At 39.4% G+C, this 16,251-nt stretch overlaps 1 protein-coding gene across 3 annotated transcripts in view; it reads right to left on the bottom strand.

The window, feature by feature from the left end:
- Positions 1 to 13,093: 13,093 nt before the first annotated feature.
- Positions 13,094 to 16,251, bottom strand: part of Pias2 (protein inhibitor of activated STAT 2) — an 85,401-nt gene continuing 82,243 nt past the window's right edge. For 2 of the 3 annotated variants that reach the window (XM_029471728.2, XM_029471729.2), the window contains exon 14: positions 13,094 to 16,249. In XM_029471728.2, the coding sequence (XP_029327588.1) occupies positions 16,067 to 16,249 (183 nt within the window). In that variant the 3' untranslated portion in view covers positions 13,094 to 16,066. The remainder of the gene's footprint in view (positions 16,250 to 16,251) is intronic. The other variant, XM_021150174.2, reaches the window with a different exon arrangement.

Below are 16,251 nucleotides of genomic sequence, written 5' to 3'. Positions count from 1 at the left end.
CACAGACTTTAAAATACAAAAAAATAGACATATATCATATTTGCTTAGTATTTTTTGATGAATGAGGTTATGCCCAATTTCTTCATAAATGTTCTTATAAGATACCATCTCTTTGTTCCTAGAAGTTAACATTGCCAATTTGTATTGGTTAATATGATATATAACGCAAAGAATAAAGGTCTGCAAAGATTAAAAAAGAATAAGACAAAATATATCCGAATGTCAAAAAACAAAACTATGGCCAGGCAGCGGTGGTGCCTGCTTTTAATCCCAGCACTTGTGAGGCAGAGGCCAGCCTGGTCTACAGAGTGAGTTCCAGGACAGCCAGGGCTACACAGAGAAAACCTGTCTCGAAAAAACCACAACAACCACCCCCTCCCCCCACATACACACACACACAAAAAAAAAAAAAAACAAAAACTAAAACAAACAAACAAACAAAAAACTATGTGTATAAAAGAGAGTAGGAAGAACAGAGAAAGTTTCTGCCACTGAGTCACTGTCGTCTAAAAGTTAAGCTAGATGTAGAAAGAGAGTTGTGGGGAATAGTATCAAAATATGTTAAACAAGATTCTTAAAGAATACTACACACACACAAAGACTTTTTTTTGTGTTTCAGGGAACAGTTTCTGACTGGGAATTTGCACTGGGCAGCCTGTAGGCTTAGTTACTGCAGTTAGGTTTAGGTTTTGAAAGGGTACGTGGGCAAACAAGAGTATATTGTCCCAGGAGGGTTGGCAAATGTGCTTTCATAGAACAGCTTGCACTGGCCAAGTTTTCACACTCAAAAGACGGGCCTCTTTGAGTAAAATTGGCTGAGGCGGTTTTTTTTTTTTAAACTGCTTCCCCCCCCTCCCCCCCAATCTCTTCTTTTCCGTGGAGTACCTAGTTTGAAGCTTGGCTGGGTTTTTTTGCTTGCTGAGCTGTTGTCAGTGTAAAAGTCTTCTAGGACATTGAGTCACACCCTCATGGGATTGGTCCCTTTCCTTTGAAGCTGAGCCTGTCCCAGGCTTTCCTTTCCTTGCTGCACACTAAGACTCACCTTCTCTGTATATTCTAGTTGCTTCTCCAGAGTCCAAGCCAGGCTTTAACTATGTACTTCCCCCTACCTGCCTTACCAGTTCTTGTTGGACCAGACTTCTTGCTCTTTTTAAATGTCTGAGGTTTGTTTTTTTCCTGTAGTGATATTTTTCTGAAAAGAATGTTTCAGGTAATCATCAGCATGTATTTTCCCCAGCTCTAAACACGGAATCTTTCCTTAAAGTTTTTTGTTTTTTTTTTTTTTTTTTTTTTTTTTTTTTATGGTTAAAATAAGCACTTGGCTACTTTGGGTCATTGAGTATGGGGACAGGTGGCTTCTAAGTTCACAGGGTGTCAACTCCAAGATGACTCATCTGGAGGCTTCAGCTAGCTTCCTAGTAGACTGCACATTCCTCTGAATCAATTATTTGGTTGAGAGAAGTGATCCTGCATGCACGTGTGTTTTGTTTTGTTTGAGACAGGGTCTCACCGTGCAGTTCTAGCTGGCCTAAACAGAGAAGGCTGGTCTCAAGCTCACAGAAACCTATCTTCTGCCTTTCAAGTGCTGAGACTAAAGGCATGCACCACTATATCCAGTCTCTCTTATATCTACTCATACATTGTATTTTATATATTTCTGGAGGAAAGTAGAACTTTTATATTTTCTTCAAATTTCTACCTCATCCATTTTACTCGAACGTCTATCAAGATAGGATTTTATTGAAAAGTTCAGTATACCTGCTTAGATATTTAAGGCATTGATCTAAGAAATCTTTCTGCTTAATAAAAACATAGGCGCTTCCTTTGCTTTTCTTCTAAGCATTTCATGACTTTATGTATTTCATTTAGGTCTATGATCCATTTTGTTAATAGTTTCCTCCAGTCATTATACTTCGACAGCTGATATGTCTAAGATCCCCTTTTAACTGTTTGCTTCGGTACACTACCTTTTGGTTTAGTAGACCTTTTAGAGCAGTTTTAGATCTGTAATAAAATTAAGGGCTCAGTTCACATGCATACACAGCTTCTACCACTATTAACACTGGACCAAGTGCTGTGTAGATTACAGTCTGTGACTTAACATCACCCAAAGTTCATAGTTTACATTAGGGTTCTCTCTGTTACTCTTTAATGACCTTTGACAAATGTGGGTCATATGACCTATCAGAGCACCATACATAATAATTTCGTTGTCCTCAAAACCCAGTATCCTCGGCTTCTTCATCCCTTCTGCCCCACTACCCCTGGCCACCAACCCCCTTGTCACTGTAAACTTTTGCCTGCTCTAGTTTGCCATAGAGATGAAACCACACAGTGAACAGTCTTTAATGACCAGTGTAATTCTATTACAATTTCTGTGTGTGCACGGGAGTGTGGGGGACAGTAAGCAGCATGCCACAGTGCACACGCAGGACATGAGTCAGAGGACAGTTGAGGGAGTTGGTCCTCTTTCTACTGTGTGGGTCCAAGGGATCTGACCAGACTTGTCATGAGGTGACCAGGCTGGTGATAGCTGTCTTTTCTTGTTGAGCCATCTTGCCAGTCAACCTTCTTTTTCTTTTTGTGTGTTGTATATGTGTGCATGTTTGTATACATGTGTGAGGCTGTTTATGTGCCCAGAGGCCAGAGATGGTGTGGGTCCCAACTTTCCTAATGCTACAACCCTTTAATATAGATCATGTTGTGGTGACCCCCAAACAACATTACTACTTCATAACTGTAATGTTGCTGCTGCTACAAATCATAATGTAAAAATCTGCTATGCCGAACATCTGCTACGCAGTGCCCAAAGGGGTCAAGAGGTTGAGGACTGTTGATCTACACTATTCCGTTGAGGCAGGGGTTCTCTTTTGGAGTTCAAACTTTTAGCTAGGCTGGCAGACAGCAATTCCCCAAAATCCTCAAGTCTCTGGGCTCCACAGCAATGGTGTGATAAGTGTACAGAAGACCAAGCCCAGCTAATAATCTGGGTGATGGGATCCAAACGTAGGGCCAAATGGTTATGTAGCAAGTTTACTTAAACACTTTTGCTATTTTTCTATGGACTGATGAAATAGATTTTTCTACTTTTTTTTTAATGAACACTTCCTCCACACATACCATTTACCTATTTACTTACCCATTCATCTACTAAAGGACGCACGCCTTGTTTGCTTTCAAGTGCTGACAGTTTCTTAACAAAGTTCCTATAAACTTCCACGTTGAATTTTTGCAACATGTACTTTTTAAATTTGCGTAAACACTAAGAAAATAGTGGCTATGGTCATATGGTAAGAGTATTCTCGATTTCCAAAGAAACTACCAAACCTACGCGGCTATACCATGTTGTTTTCCCACAACTGAATAAAATTCCTGTTGGACCACATCCCTTGAACATTTGGTGCTTTCAGAGAGGGAGTGAAAGGAGAAGGAGAAGGAAAGGGAGAAGCTACAATGTTTGTGCAGTAATATAATGTGCAATGCATATGTAGGCTGTATACTGCAGTCAATGTGAAGATCTGAGATTTTATCAAGTTATCATGCATTAAAATAACAAGGCCAAAATTCTAATATTTAGACCTTGCTAGCAGCCACAGGCTTCTGTGGCAATGCTCCACAAGTCAAGTTCTGGGCCCTTTACAATGGACCTCTTCGACTTACAAGGTTTTACTTGAAATAACAAATGTCATCAAAGCCAAAGACACAACACAAGGAATTGCAAGAGCAAAGTGGAAAGGAATTTTCAGCTACTGATGAGTAATGGAAGTCACAGTAAACTTGTAATTTTGATTAACTTTTTAAATCCAATATTTGAAAAGAACAGAGGGCAAAAGCTTGACCAGATGCTAAGCCATGTTGTAGAAGTATCAGCAGCAGTGGAAACTCACAACCCAACCCAGTCTTCCTTTTCGGGGACCTCCACCCAGCTATTGACCGATCCTCAACTATACAGAAGAAAAAAGGATTTCAGGATGAACCAAAAGCAGTAATTACTGTCTGTGGAGAGTAAAAGCTAATACATGGCTTAAATTCAAGCGCATTAGAGAACACAGCCACTGGGTGTTTCCTGTGGACACACACAATTCTGGCCAAGCTACCTTCCCCCAAAACTCAATTTACAAGGTTTAAAGATTCTACCTTACTTGAAAACCGTATTAGTATGGTAATAGAATGTGAACTATATTATTTCTACTGAAACACAAGAGAACACACACAAACAGATCAAGATGTACACAAATTTATTTTAAATGAACAAAGATTGTTTATGAAACAGTTGAACTGCTTGGACCTCTCTGGATCTGAAGGCTTTCCAACTTGAGATTTTTAAAATTTGTTCAAACTGTTAAACTTACCTGAATGTTTTAATAGTTCTGAGTTTTATTTGTTTGGTTTTGGGTAAACTAATTACCCATGAACAACAATTACCAAGATTAACTCAAGAAAGAGTAGGGAGTCTAACGAGGCAAAACTAAAAATTGCTAAAGAACCTAAAATCTCAAACACCTAGCAGGAGTCTGAAGCCTTTAATCGCCATGTTAAACTCAGTAATGATGAATGCAACCATCCTTTTTAATTCACAGGGGCCCAGTTCGCAAAGCCAAGGCTCACATCATCCCGGGCTGTCATAGCTAGGGTTTCCATGGCTTTGAAGAGACATCATGACCATAGCAACTCTTACAAAGAAACACTTCATTGGGGCTGGCTTACAGTTCAGAGATTTAGTCCACCATCATCATGGTGAGGCTTGTAGGCAGAGACGGTACTGGAGAGAGGTCTACAACCAGATCCACAGGCAGCAGGGAGACACACGTGACACTTTGTCCATTAAGACTTCACCTCCTATTGCTGCTCCTAAGCATTTAAATATGAGCCTTTGCGGGCCATTCTTATTCCAACTACCAAATGGACAGAATGTAGTGTTCATGTCCATCTCTATGAAACCCCAAAAGACTTGAGGTACCAGTTTGGTTTTTGCCTGCATGTCCATTACATCCCTTTTGCAAGTGTAACCTTTGCCTAAAAAGTCTAGCTACTGAAAGCTCTCTTCTGTAGCTTTTGGATCTTTTTCTAGGTGGCCCCATAAAAGGACCAAGGTGATTCTCAGGTCTCCAAGAAAGCACAAGCCAATGCTGGGTTTTGGAAGGACGTCTTTTCTGTTTCACTTTTAAGAACACTTAACTGCTCACTGACTTACTATGCTGTAATTTTTCCATACTGTAGGTTTTTAATAAACTAAATTTGTTTTATATTTATGTTCAGCCTTTTATTTTTTCTTTTACTATCTCAACTCTATACTTCTTTCATTCTTGCTAGTTTGTCCTTTTTCTTTTAGAAACTGGATTGTTCTGTAGCCCAGCTGTCCTTGAACTCTCCATCTCTTGAATACCGGGGATTAAATGTTTAAGACACTATGCCCAGTTAATGTATTTGTTTTAAAAAAGCATAAATTTAGCTGGCTATGGTGGCAAGCATCTGTAATCCTAGCACTGGAAGGGGACAGGCAGCAGGATAGAGGGATCTTACGTCAAAAATAAAAATGAAGGTACGACTTTAAGCTGTATACTACAAGTATCAATGCATCTTCAGTATCATTCGAGATAGTTTCTAATTTCCTGTATGATTTCATTTGCTGTTAGAATTTACTAAAAGAATTTTTAATTTTACATGACTATTTTGTTTGCATCTATTCTGTACCATGTGTATGCTTGGTGTCCAAAAGCCAGAAGGTGGTGCCCTAAAACTAGAGTTACAGATACTTGTGAGCCTATATGTGGTACAGGGAATCAAACCTGAGCCCTGTTAGGGCAGCAAATGCTTGTGACTGCTAAACTATCCCCCTGGTCCTCATATTATTTCATTTTCAACCCATGGAATTAATTCTAAATAGCTAGGGACTTTACAGTTCTTTTTCCTAGCTTGATCCCACCTTATGAGAGATTATCATGGGTTTTGTTTTTACTACTGGTACAGCTATGATCAATCCTAGCAAATACTTCAAGAATAATTAAAATGAGTGTCAAGGGGGAGAGACAGCTATTACTAACATGCCTGCCTGCCACACAAGCATGAACACCCAAGTTTGGTGTGGTGGCATGTATCTATAACGCCAGAGTAGGGGAGGTAGAGGTGGGAAGACCCTTGGGGCTTGCTTGTCCATCTAGTTGAATCTGTAAGCTTTAGGTGCAATGACCAACTCTGTCTGAAGAATAGGATGGAGAGATATTGAGGACCTGACATAGATGTTTGGCTACCACATGCACCCACCCACACATAAACATACATAAAAGGGGTATTTTACTGAAAAGGTGTGCAGTATTCAGCCAAGCATGGTGGCACAAACCTGGAATCTCAACACTTGGTATAGGCAAAGAGAAGCAGGATGATTAGGAGCTCAACGTTAGTATGAGCTACTTAGTGAATCCAATGTTGGTTTGAGCTACATGAGATTCTGTGTAAAGAGGGAGAAGAGTTGGCAGTGACCCAGTGGTTAGAAGCACTTACTTCTCTTGTAGAGGACCTACAATCAGTTCCTAACAACCACATGATAGCTACAACCAGCTGTAACTTCAGTTCCAGGGGACCTGGTGCTTTTATGGATTCCTTGATCACCATACACATTAGTTCACAAACACTCAAGAAAAAAAGCCACAGAACACACGTACACAAACAGTATTTAAACTGTTGGACAACTGTTCAAAATTTCTTATCAGCTTTAGAAGTGGTTAAAATATTTTCCCCAAATTAAACTCCACATCATATCAGTAGGAAAAAAAAGACATTTTATGCTTATCTTTATTCATTAGCTCACTTACCGACTCTTAAGAGTATTAACAGCTGTTTTCAACTACTTACTGAATTCTGTACCTTGCATAAGAAAATTTTGTGTAAACACCTTGCTGGATTTCTTTTGTTCCTTTTAAAGTTACAGCAACTTAAGGAAGAAAGGGTTTATTTTGGTTCTTATTTCCAGGGGATATGTCGTCATTATCAGGGTAGTCATGCAGGCTAAATCAACTGCTGGTCACAGTGCATCCACAATCGGGAAATGGGGTGATGAGTGAGTGCCATGCCCAGCTAGCTTGCTCCTTTTCACTTGGTCTGGGATCACAGTCCATGGAATGGACTAGCTAAATAATTCCTAATAAATGCCCCTGGCACTGTGACTTGTTTGCATGGTAATTCTAATTCCTATCTTTCACTCCTACGCTCTGAGGAACAGAGCATATGGGTAAGGAAAAACAATTGGTGAAGTGGAACCCGGTTAAAATGAAAATTAGTAAACTATAGTAAGTTTATTACATGAAAAACAAATGGATATTGTATCACACTAATAAGCACTGCAAAACCAGGTTACTTTTAAACTCAAGGTTCAAATGAATACAACTGACACATACTTTGGTACACTGGACCTGTTATCTGCTTTTGCTGCCTCACTACTTTTTCAGGTCAGATGCATTCACAGTCCTCATGAAAGTAGAAAACAGTATTTGGGCTAAATTGAGGGCTGGGTAAACAAATGAGCACCATTTATTACAACCCAGACGTTATAATCCATTATTTGTTGGCCACTTCTCCAAGTTAAGAAAATAGCTTTTAATAGTTGAATAGTATCCATTCTCAAAAAGGACAAGGCTCCCTGTGCTGGATAGTTTTATATCAGCTTTATTGTCATGTGAAAAGAGGGAAACTCAATTAAGAAAATGTCTCAATAAGATCAGGCTGTAGGCAAGCCTATAGGGTATTTTCTTAATTAGTGATTGATGGAGGGCCCAGCCCATTGTAGATGGTGCCACCCCTGGACTGGTAGTCCTGCGTTCCGTTAAGAGGTGCAAGCCTTTAATCCCAGCACTCGGGAGGCAGAGGCAGGTGGATTTCTGAGTTCGAGGCCAGCCTAGTCTACAGAGTGAGTTCCAGGACAGCCAGGGCTGCACAGAGAAACCCTGTCTCGAAAAGCAAAACAAAACAAAACAAACAAACAAAAAGCAGGTTGAGCAAGGCAGTAAGCAGCACCCCTTCAGACCTCTGCATCCACTCATACTTCCAGGTTCTTGCCTTGCTTGAGTTTCTGTCCTGATTTCCTCCGATGAACTGTGATGTTGAGGTGTAAGTCAAATACACCCTTTCCTCCCCACAAGTTTCTTTGGTCATGGTGTTTCATCACAGCCACGTAACCCTAACCAAAAAACAAAGATTCTATAAACCTCACTTTACAAAAGGAACCTGAGTCACAGGGAAACTAACTTTGCAAAACTCCCAAGTGATAGAGGCATCCTTCAAACAGACAGGCTGGCACAAAGTACACAACACACCAATACCATATATTTTGAATTATAAAACACATACTTTCAGCTTAGTTTATGAGTGGGTCTCTGACATTTGTGCCTGCCCTTCAACTTCTTTTTCTTCCATTGGGTTACTTTGTCTAGCCTCAATGTGATGGTTTTTGTTTTATATCATATTTTATTGTTATGTTTGGTTGTTACTGCATAAGTTTGTTCTACGGAAACACAGTAGAGGGGAAACTATAATCAAGATATATGAGAAAAGAATCTATTTTCAATAAACTAAAAGATTAAAAAAGGTTAACTCATGATGAGTCAGTTACAAATTTAAGTTAAAATTATAAAACTCAGGATACAAATAATACAAATAATTTCATTATGGTACTACTTAGGGCTTTGATTGTTACGATAAACACCATGATCAACATCATGATCTTCTTGGGGAAGAAAGGGTTTATTCAGCTTACAATACCAGGTAACAGTCTGTCCCCAAGAGTAGTCAGGTCAGGGAATCAAGGCAGGACCCTGGACACAGAACTGAAGCCGAATCCATGGCAAGTGCTGCTGACTGACTGCTATCCATGGTCTGCACAGCCCACTTTCTTATGAAACCCAGAACTACCTGCCCAGGAGTGACACCACTCACAATGGGCCTGGGTAGTCACGTAAATCATCAACCACAGACTTGCCTACAGACCAATCATACTGAGGCATTTTCCTGATTAAGGTTCCTTCATTCCAGAAAACACTACCTTGTGTTAAGATCTAGCCAGCCAAACTACCTTGGATTTGGTAATGGAATCTTAACCATGACTCCAAAAACATAAGCAGCATGGGAAAGAAATAAACTAGACCCTATCAAAATTTAAAACACAGATTTTGAGGGTATCAAGGATCTGAAAAGATACTCCTCAGACAGGAAGAGTATGTCTACTAAGGACTGGTAGCAACAAACAACAGACCTCTTACAATTTAGTAAGACAAACAAACAACAATAAAAACATGGGCAAAGGATTTGAATACATTTTCCCCAAAGAATACATACAACTGACTAGCTTACAAGACCAGAGTTCAATTCCCAGCATCCATGTAAACAGGCAGGTATGGTAGTGTGTGCTTGGACTTTCAGCACTGGAAGGGTGGCAGAAATGCAGGCAGTTTCTTGGGACTTTGCTAGCCAGCTGTCTTTGACTAATCCTAATCCATGAGCCCAAGGTCCCAGTAGGAGACCTTATATCAGAAAGGAGGGAGAGATAAAGAAAAAAGGGAAGAGAAGACAAGAGGAAGGAAGGAGAAGCAAACAAGGTGCACTGCTCCTATCCTCTAGTCTCCACATACATATGCACACATCAACCCAGTAATACATGCTTGCAATACTGAGTACGTGAATGAGCATAGCAACATTATGCATAACAGCAAGCATAGCTCAAATGTCTCTGATGAGAAAATAGGGAAATAAATGTACATACATGTAAGAAAGGAACAAAGCACATACACTTACTACAGCGTGGGCGAAACTTGCAGACCTAGGCTAAATTAAAGCTGCCATCGAACACCAGATATTCTGATCCAATGTACACAAAAAGTTGAAACAGGCATCTGAGACCAGAGGTTAACAAGCTGGCTGCCTAGAGCTTGGTGAGGGTATGTATAGTACAAAGGGAAATTAGGAGGGGGTGCTAGTGAGTGTGGTGTCCTGTCAGCCCGTTGTATGGCAACATGTCTATATCTTATCTAATAATATCTATGGTCATCAGGTTAACTTATTCATGTTTCTATTTAAAGTCCTGAGTCTAATAGTGGGTCAGTTTACCAGCTTCAAGACTAAAAATAAATTATATTTATACATGCTACCTTCCTTCCAATTAACGACACTTCTGCAACTCACTCTAAATAGGTTTGTCTTTTGGGTTATTTTTTTAATTCTTTCTTTTTATTTATTTCTGCATTTCCTTCTCGTAAATTGCTGCTGCTGTGAATATTCAACAAGTATTAAATCTGCATATTCAGCGCAAGCCAGATGCAAATGGTTATCATTGTTTCTTCATTAACAAATATGGAATATCCATCATGCATGACATACTATTATTGTGGGATACAAGCAAAACCACCAGACTGTCATGGAGCTTACAGTTCAGCAGAGGCTAACCAATAACACAACCACCATTTGCAGGATATAAACAGGGTAAAGATACAAGGCCCCTGAACAAATGGTTAAAAACCAACTCAGTACTTGTAGGATACTGGGCAAGTCCTTTTGAATGTTCCCTATCTGTAATGTAGAGGAAATTATCTAAGTTTACAACAAATCATTACCGTTTAATGTAGTTTGAAAAACTCTCTCACCAGCTCACCTACTTGAATGTTTTAGTCTTCTGCTGCTAATGCTGGTGGTGAGGTTTACAGAAAACTTGAGGTGGAACACTGCTGGGCAAAGAGCATTCACTGCCAACTCTGAGGTTTCGTAGCCCAGACCTATTTCCTGTGCTCAGATGAAATGTGCCCATGACTTTCTGGCCATAACTGTATTTCTTCTGTAACTTTTTCTTAGTTTGCTTTGTGTTGGAGACATTTAACAAAACAACAGAAAAGAACTAATACACTCTTCATAGGAAGCTCTTCAGGGCTATTTCACAAGGCATTCAGCTATCCCTCCTGGAGGTAGACCTTACAACAGCAGGTCAGCAACTTCCTCTTGAGCAAGCAGAATAGAAGACTGTGGGGATGAAGGGCTCAAGGTGGTACTGCTTGGTAGCAGAAGCAGTGAGGTGATTACAGGAAAGAGATAAGATGTAGCAAGGCTAGTTAAGGAGAGAATGGGCAACTGTGACTATAAAGAATGTACACACTACAGAGGAAAGGCAAAATGGTTGACAAGGCAGGTCACACTGAACTGTCTCCTAGAAAAAAATTGCACTGTGCCTGTCAATAGCAACAAACACAATCTTGCTCCCAATGACCAAGAGTAGGATACCTGACCTGTGCTTCAATTACTGTGCTCATCATCTGAAAGCAATTGTTGTCTACAGTTCCACTCTAGTTTCCTAAACCCTACAAATTAGCAGCACCTTAATTGAGAGGAAAGATTTTTTTCTTCAGTTGGTTTATGCCAGACTCCCTAGGTCAGTATTCACCCTGTATTCTGCCAAGTACACTTTAAGATGACCAAAATAAAAAGAGTATCTCATCCTCACCCAGAACATTAATAGTTCAGTTTTAGAAAAAAAGGAAGCTGTAAAAGCCATAAACCAAAAGAAGCAGTCTAAGAAATAAAGTGGATGCCTATTAAAATACCGTATCTTAACCATCTGAACACATTAACCTATTAGGTTTCAGTCTCACTGTGTAGCTTGAGGAGATTCACTTGCCTTTGCCTGTAGAGTGCAGAGGGTTTGATTTGGAGCTCACAAGTAAAAGATGTCTGAGATCCAACCTAACACCCTGGGTTTGATACTTGGTACTCACATGATGGCAAGAAAACTGACTCCTGTACGTTGGTCTGACCTCCACACACCTATGGTGGCTCAGTTATCAAATAAATACTTTAGAAATGCAAAGTGAAAGGCAGATGGTTCTACTGGTTTGGCATTACTATCTTCCAGTTTATGTTGGCCTGTCTTTATCCCAGCAAATCCTGTTGGCATTAGTTCAGAAAGAAGAATGGAACCTACAAGAGCAGATGGCAGCTTAAGGACTGGCTTTACCACAAATGGTTTAGAACAAACCAAAACAAACAAACAAAAAAAAAAATAAAAATTTAGTCTGACAAGATAATGCTATCTTCATAGGGCTGAGTAAAACCGTGTAAATACTGAGATGGGTGTCTGCCCACCCACATACAAAAGCTTCAAGAACACGTCACACAAGGGCGGGGCGGACAACTCTCCATGTCCATTTATCTTGTATCCGTGGATCCAAAGCAGAGTTTAACTGCCAACAGGAGGGCTAAGATTGTACTCTGAGAACAGACTTCTATTCCCTAAAGTGCACCACCTATTTACAAAATTATTTGTATTAAGCATTATATTTAAGATGATTTAGCCTGAGAGTATAAATGTCTGTTTTATGACGAATGGCAAAAATATTTATGAAAATACTATGTCAATTTATAAGACTCAGGCATTTGTGGATGTTTGTATTGGGGGGGTGGATTCTAAAAATCACTCTCCTACATACACTGAGACAACTCTGTATTTAATATTGAAAGGTTGGGGACTGGGAATACAGCTCAGAGGTTAAGAGCAAGTATTACTCTACAAGAGGACCTACATTCAGTATAGTTCCCACCACTCACATCAGTTGGCTCAAAACTGCTTGGTAACCCCAACTCAAGAGAATCCAAGGCCCTCTTCTGGTGTTCACACAAATGTGCACATAACAACCTTCTCATGACATCTGCTGCTGGAGTGTATGATGTGCGCCCTGGAACTACTAGAGGTGGTTGTTAAGTTTTCGTTGGTTTTCTCCTTTGTCTCAATTCTCAGCAATGAACATACATTACTGACAAACAAAAAACAAACAACAAAAACATTACTCAAGGCAGGCAAGGACGAATGGGCAAAAATTCTGATCTACCTGTGTCTGCTGCTTTTGTAAATTACAATATAACTGCTAACAAGAAGATACAAAACAGTCACTTACCAAGAGCATTAATCTCTGAAACAGCAAAGAACTTCTTCAAATCTTTTCTACAAGTTTCATCCTAATATATGAAGTATACCAAGACCCAACAATCAGTAGCCCTCCAGATGGTAACCCCAGCTCCCACACTACCTGGACCCAGAGCTACTAAAATCAACGTCAGACTCAAATTAAATGGGCACTGATTTTTATTTTTAAGATGAAAAAATGAGGGAAATAAATTATGACTTTTCCATAGAACTGGAGATAAACTTCCAAGAAAAAAAAAGTTTCTAAAAAAAGAACCTATTTTTTTCTTTTAAATAATCAAGCAAAGATAACTGAAAACAACAACAAAAAATACTTTATGAAAACCAACCTTACTTAAAAAACACAAATGCAACTAATGAATATCTTTATTTGCAAAAGTCAAAGGTGAGTGTCCAGGACTGATTGAAGACACATTAGGTCAAAATAGACTTAACTTCATTCAACATGACTGTTTAAATTCAACACCTTCCCTTCAAATTCATTACTACTACTCTAATGGAAGCTTGTGTGATATAAAAGGTTATGACCAACTGGATTACAACCACTATCCCTTACCTATGATCGTGTTTTCATTAGTGTTCTAGAACAAACTAAACTTATCTGACCTATTTCATTTGCCTTATCAAGTGTTTATACTTTGGGGGCAGAAGAGGAAATAGAATCTGAAATTGACTCAGCAGGGGCTCAGGAAGCTAGCTAGTGAGAGCTGTGCAGCAGCTATACTGCCTAAAATTAAGTAAAGCAAGAAAGCCCTTCCACAGGTCTCTTTTTTAAAAAAGGAGCTGGGGTGGGGATGAAAATGCAGGTTGGCCAAGTGACTTACGGCATTAGCCACCACTCCTTGGGTGTAGATATCTCAGATAATGGCAAGGTGACTGCCATTTCAGTAACACCGAGAAGATCTCTTAATTCTTAAGTCTATCTAGTTAAACAGAAATCTGCATTACAGAGACTCTGCTTATCAGGATCGGCATAAAATGTGACATTAAGGATAGAATAGCTTTGCAACAACCATGTAAATACAGAGCCAAGTGCAGAAAGAAAAGTACAGGCCTTCAAAGACAGCTGCAAAGCAATCCCAACTTTAATACGCTAGTCAACTAAAGTGACTTCTTTTGTCATTTCATGAACTGTTGACATGCAAAGTGGCAAATGCAGTACAACTACAAAAGCAGAGGCATGTTATGAGAGCTAAGGAAGCAATGCAACCTTCAGTACTCACAGGACTTCAGTGATCCCTAGTGAGGAGTCCTTCAGACTCTACTGGGTAAACAGAATGATGGCAACTGCATCACTTCTTTGTTAACACACCACACTACAGAAGCCAGGTTATTTTTTCTGGTTACATAGGTAACAGAAACTGGATCTGTATGTAAAGCAGCAATAGCATAACATCCGAGGGGAAGAAACCTTTACCTGGGCTGGCTAAAGGTCAAGCAAGCCAGGGGCCACAATGCAGTTACCACTGTGATCGCAGGGGCTTGCTTTGCTTTCCATATCTTTGATGGCTCGAAAGCCCTATCAAAAGGGAAGATCATCAAACACGAGGAACTGAAGGCAAAGTAGGAACCATGTGGACAACTCCACAGACATTTGTACAAAAGGTGCACAGGGGCCATGAAAGCTTGAGAAAATAAAACACCAGCCACAGCCAGGGAAAAGCCAGCTCACTAGAGCTCCACCAATGCTGCAGTGGGGAACATGTCCCTGTTTGGGTGGAAGTAGAGTCATTATGTTAGCAGTTGAGAAATTAAGAGTAGCCACTTTAAAAAAAAAAAAAAGCTTTAAGTCGACATAGCAAAGGTAGAGATCACTAGGCATCGGGAAAATAATAAATTCTAGGAAACAAAAACTTAAGGAACCTAAATGAAGTAAGTGGTAAATACACCCAGCACGGCCACATGAGAGGTGTGTTCTAAAGTGGGTCTTTGGGCACTTTCCCTCAATTCATTTCCAATATTTGGTGTGTGTGTGTGTGCTCACAAAAGACTTCTTTTTTTAAAAAATTAGGAAAATGAGATCTAGTACCACCCTCTGTCATTTACCACTGACTTTTCTTTAAACTTGAAAGTCACTGCAGAAATTATATTGATAAGAATTATGATCAGAGATCTTAAATTTATGTATTAGTGCCATTAAAATGGGAAGAATTCCAACCAAGATAGTATACTATATTACCCTGTAAAATATATGAAATCAATTAAATTCGTAGGAAGAATTCAGTTATTTCCACCTCTCCTAAGTATGTTCTGATGTTTCCCAACATTAAACATTTTTGAACACTGTGAAGAAAATCCTACCAGTATTCTAGCCACAACTTAGCTCAAGCATATTTCACTCAAAGGATGTGACTTTCTGGGGGGGAAAAAAAAAGTCTCAAATCTGTAGAAAATTCTACAAGAATGTATAGTAACCCAAAATAAAATAACACTTTATATCAGAACATCTGTGTAGTATTCTTAAACATAATTATAAAGAGCAACCAAGTCCCAGCACTTTACTCTGCACATATCAGCAAACAACATCAAAGCGTAAACGACAAGAGAAAAATGCACAGTACAAAGATTATTTGCTTTGATGGGATCATGAAGAACAGAAAACCTAAAGAAGAAAAGTAGAACCCAAATTCTGGCCAGTTATTGACACTTCATTACTTCAACAAAATAGAACAAATCTCCATAGAAAGTATTCATTCAGGAAATAAGACTTCTTCTATTTTTCCTTCATACTGGATTAAACAGAAGTTGTTGTTAGTCTATATCAGTGATTACATCTTTAATTAGAAAAGTTAACTATTTACATAACTTTATTGCTGTTTATTGTAACAAAAGATTAACTGGTGTGTAGAATCCATCCAGTAACGTAGAAACTGAAATCAACTGTCCCACAAGCCACCGTTGTGGATGAGAAAGATCCGATGCTCTGTGTACAGCATAAGAAAAGTCCTTGCATGTCATCTGGTTCTTGCTGAAGTCATCGATGTTCATCTCTCAGAGAGCAAAGAATCCATTTGACATTTCAATAAATATTAAGTTGCAAAAATCAGCTTCCATGGACTAAACATCCAAGAAAGAGTTTTGATGCATGATTCCCAGAATCAAGTATGTCCGCCTTTAGTCCAAAGAGATGATGTCAGGAATGTTCCTCCCACTGCTGGTTATGACCCCTGTCTCACTCCTGCTGCTGGATGAACTAACGTGAGTACTGCTTTCATGGGGGCTGGTGGTGGTGACAGACGTACTGCTTGCTGTTAAGGGTGAGGTGAGACTATCCAAAAACATAGGAGGACAGTACTGCT

The sequence above is a fragment of the Mus caroli genome, unplaced genomic scaffold (assembly GCF_978045245.1).
Source record: "Mus caroli unplaced genomic scaffold, Mus_caroli_1 scaffold_19, whole genome shotgun sequence".
Classification (NCBI taxonomy): domain Eukaryota; kingdom Metazoa; phylum Chordata; class Mammalia; order Rodentia; family Muridae; genus Mus; species Mus caroli.
Note: the sequence above shows the minus strand (reverse complement) of the source record. Positions and strands in the feature narration are given on the sequence as shown.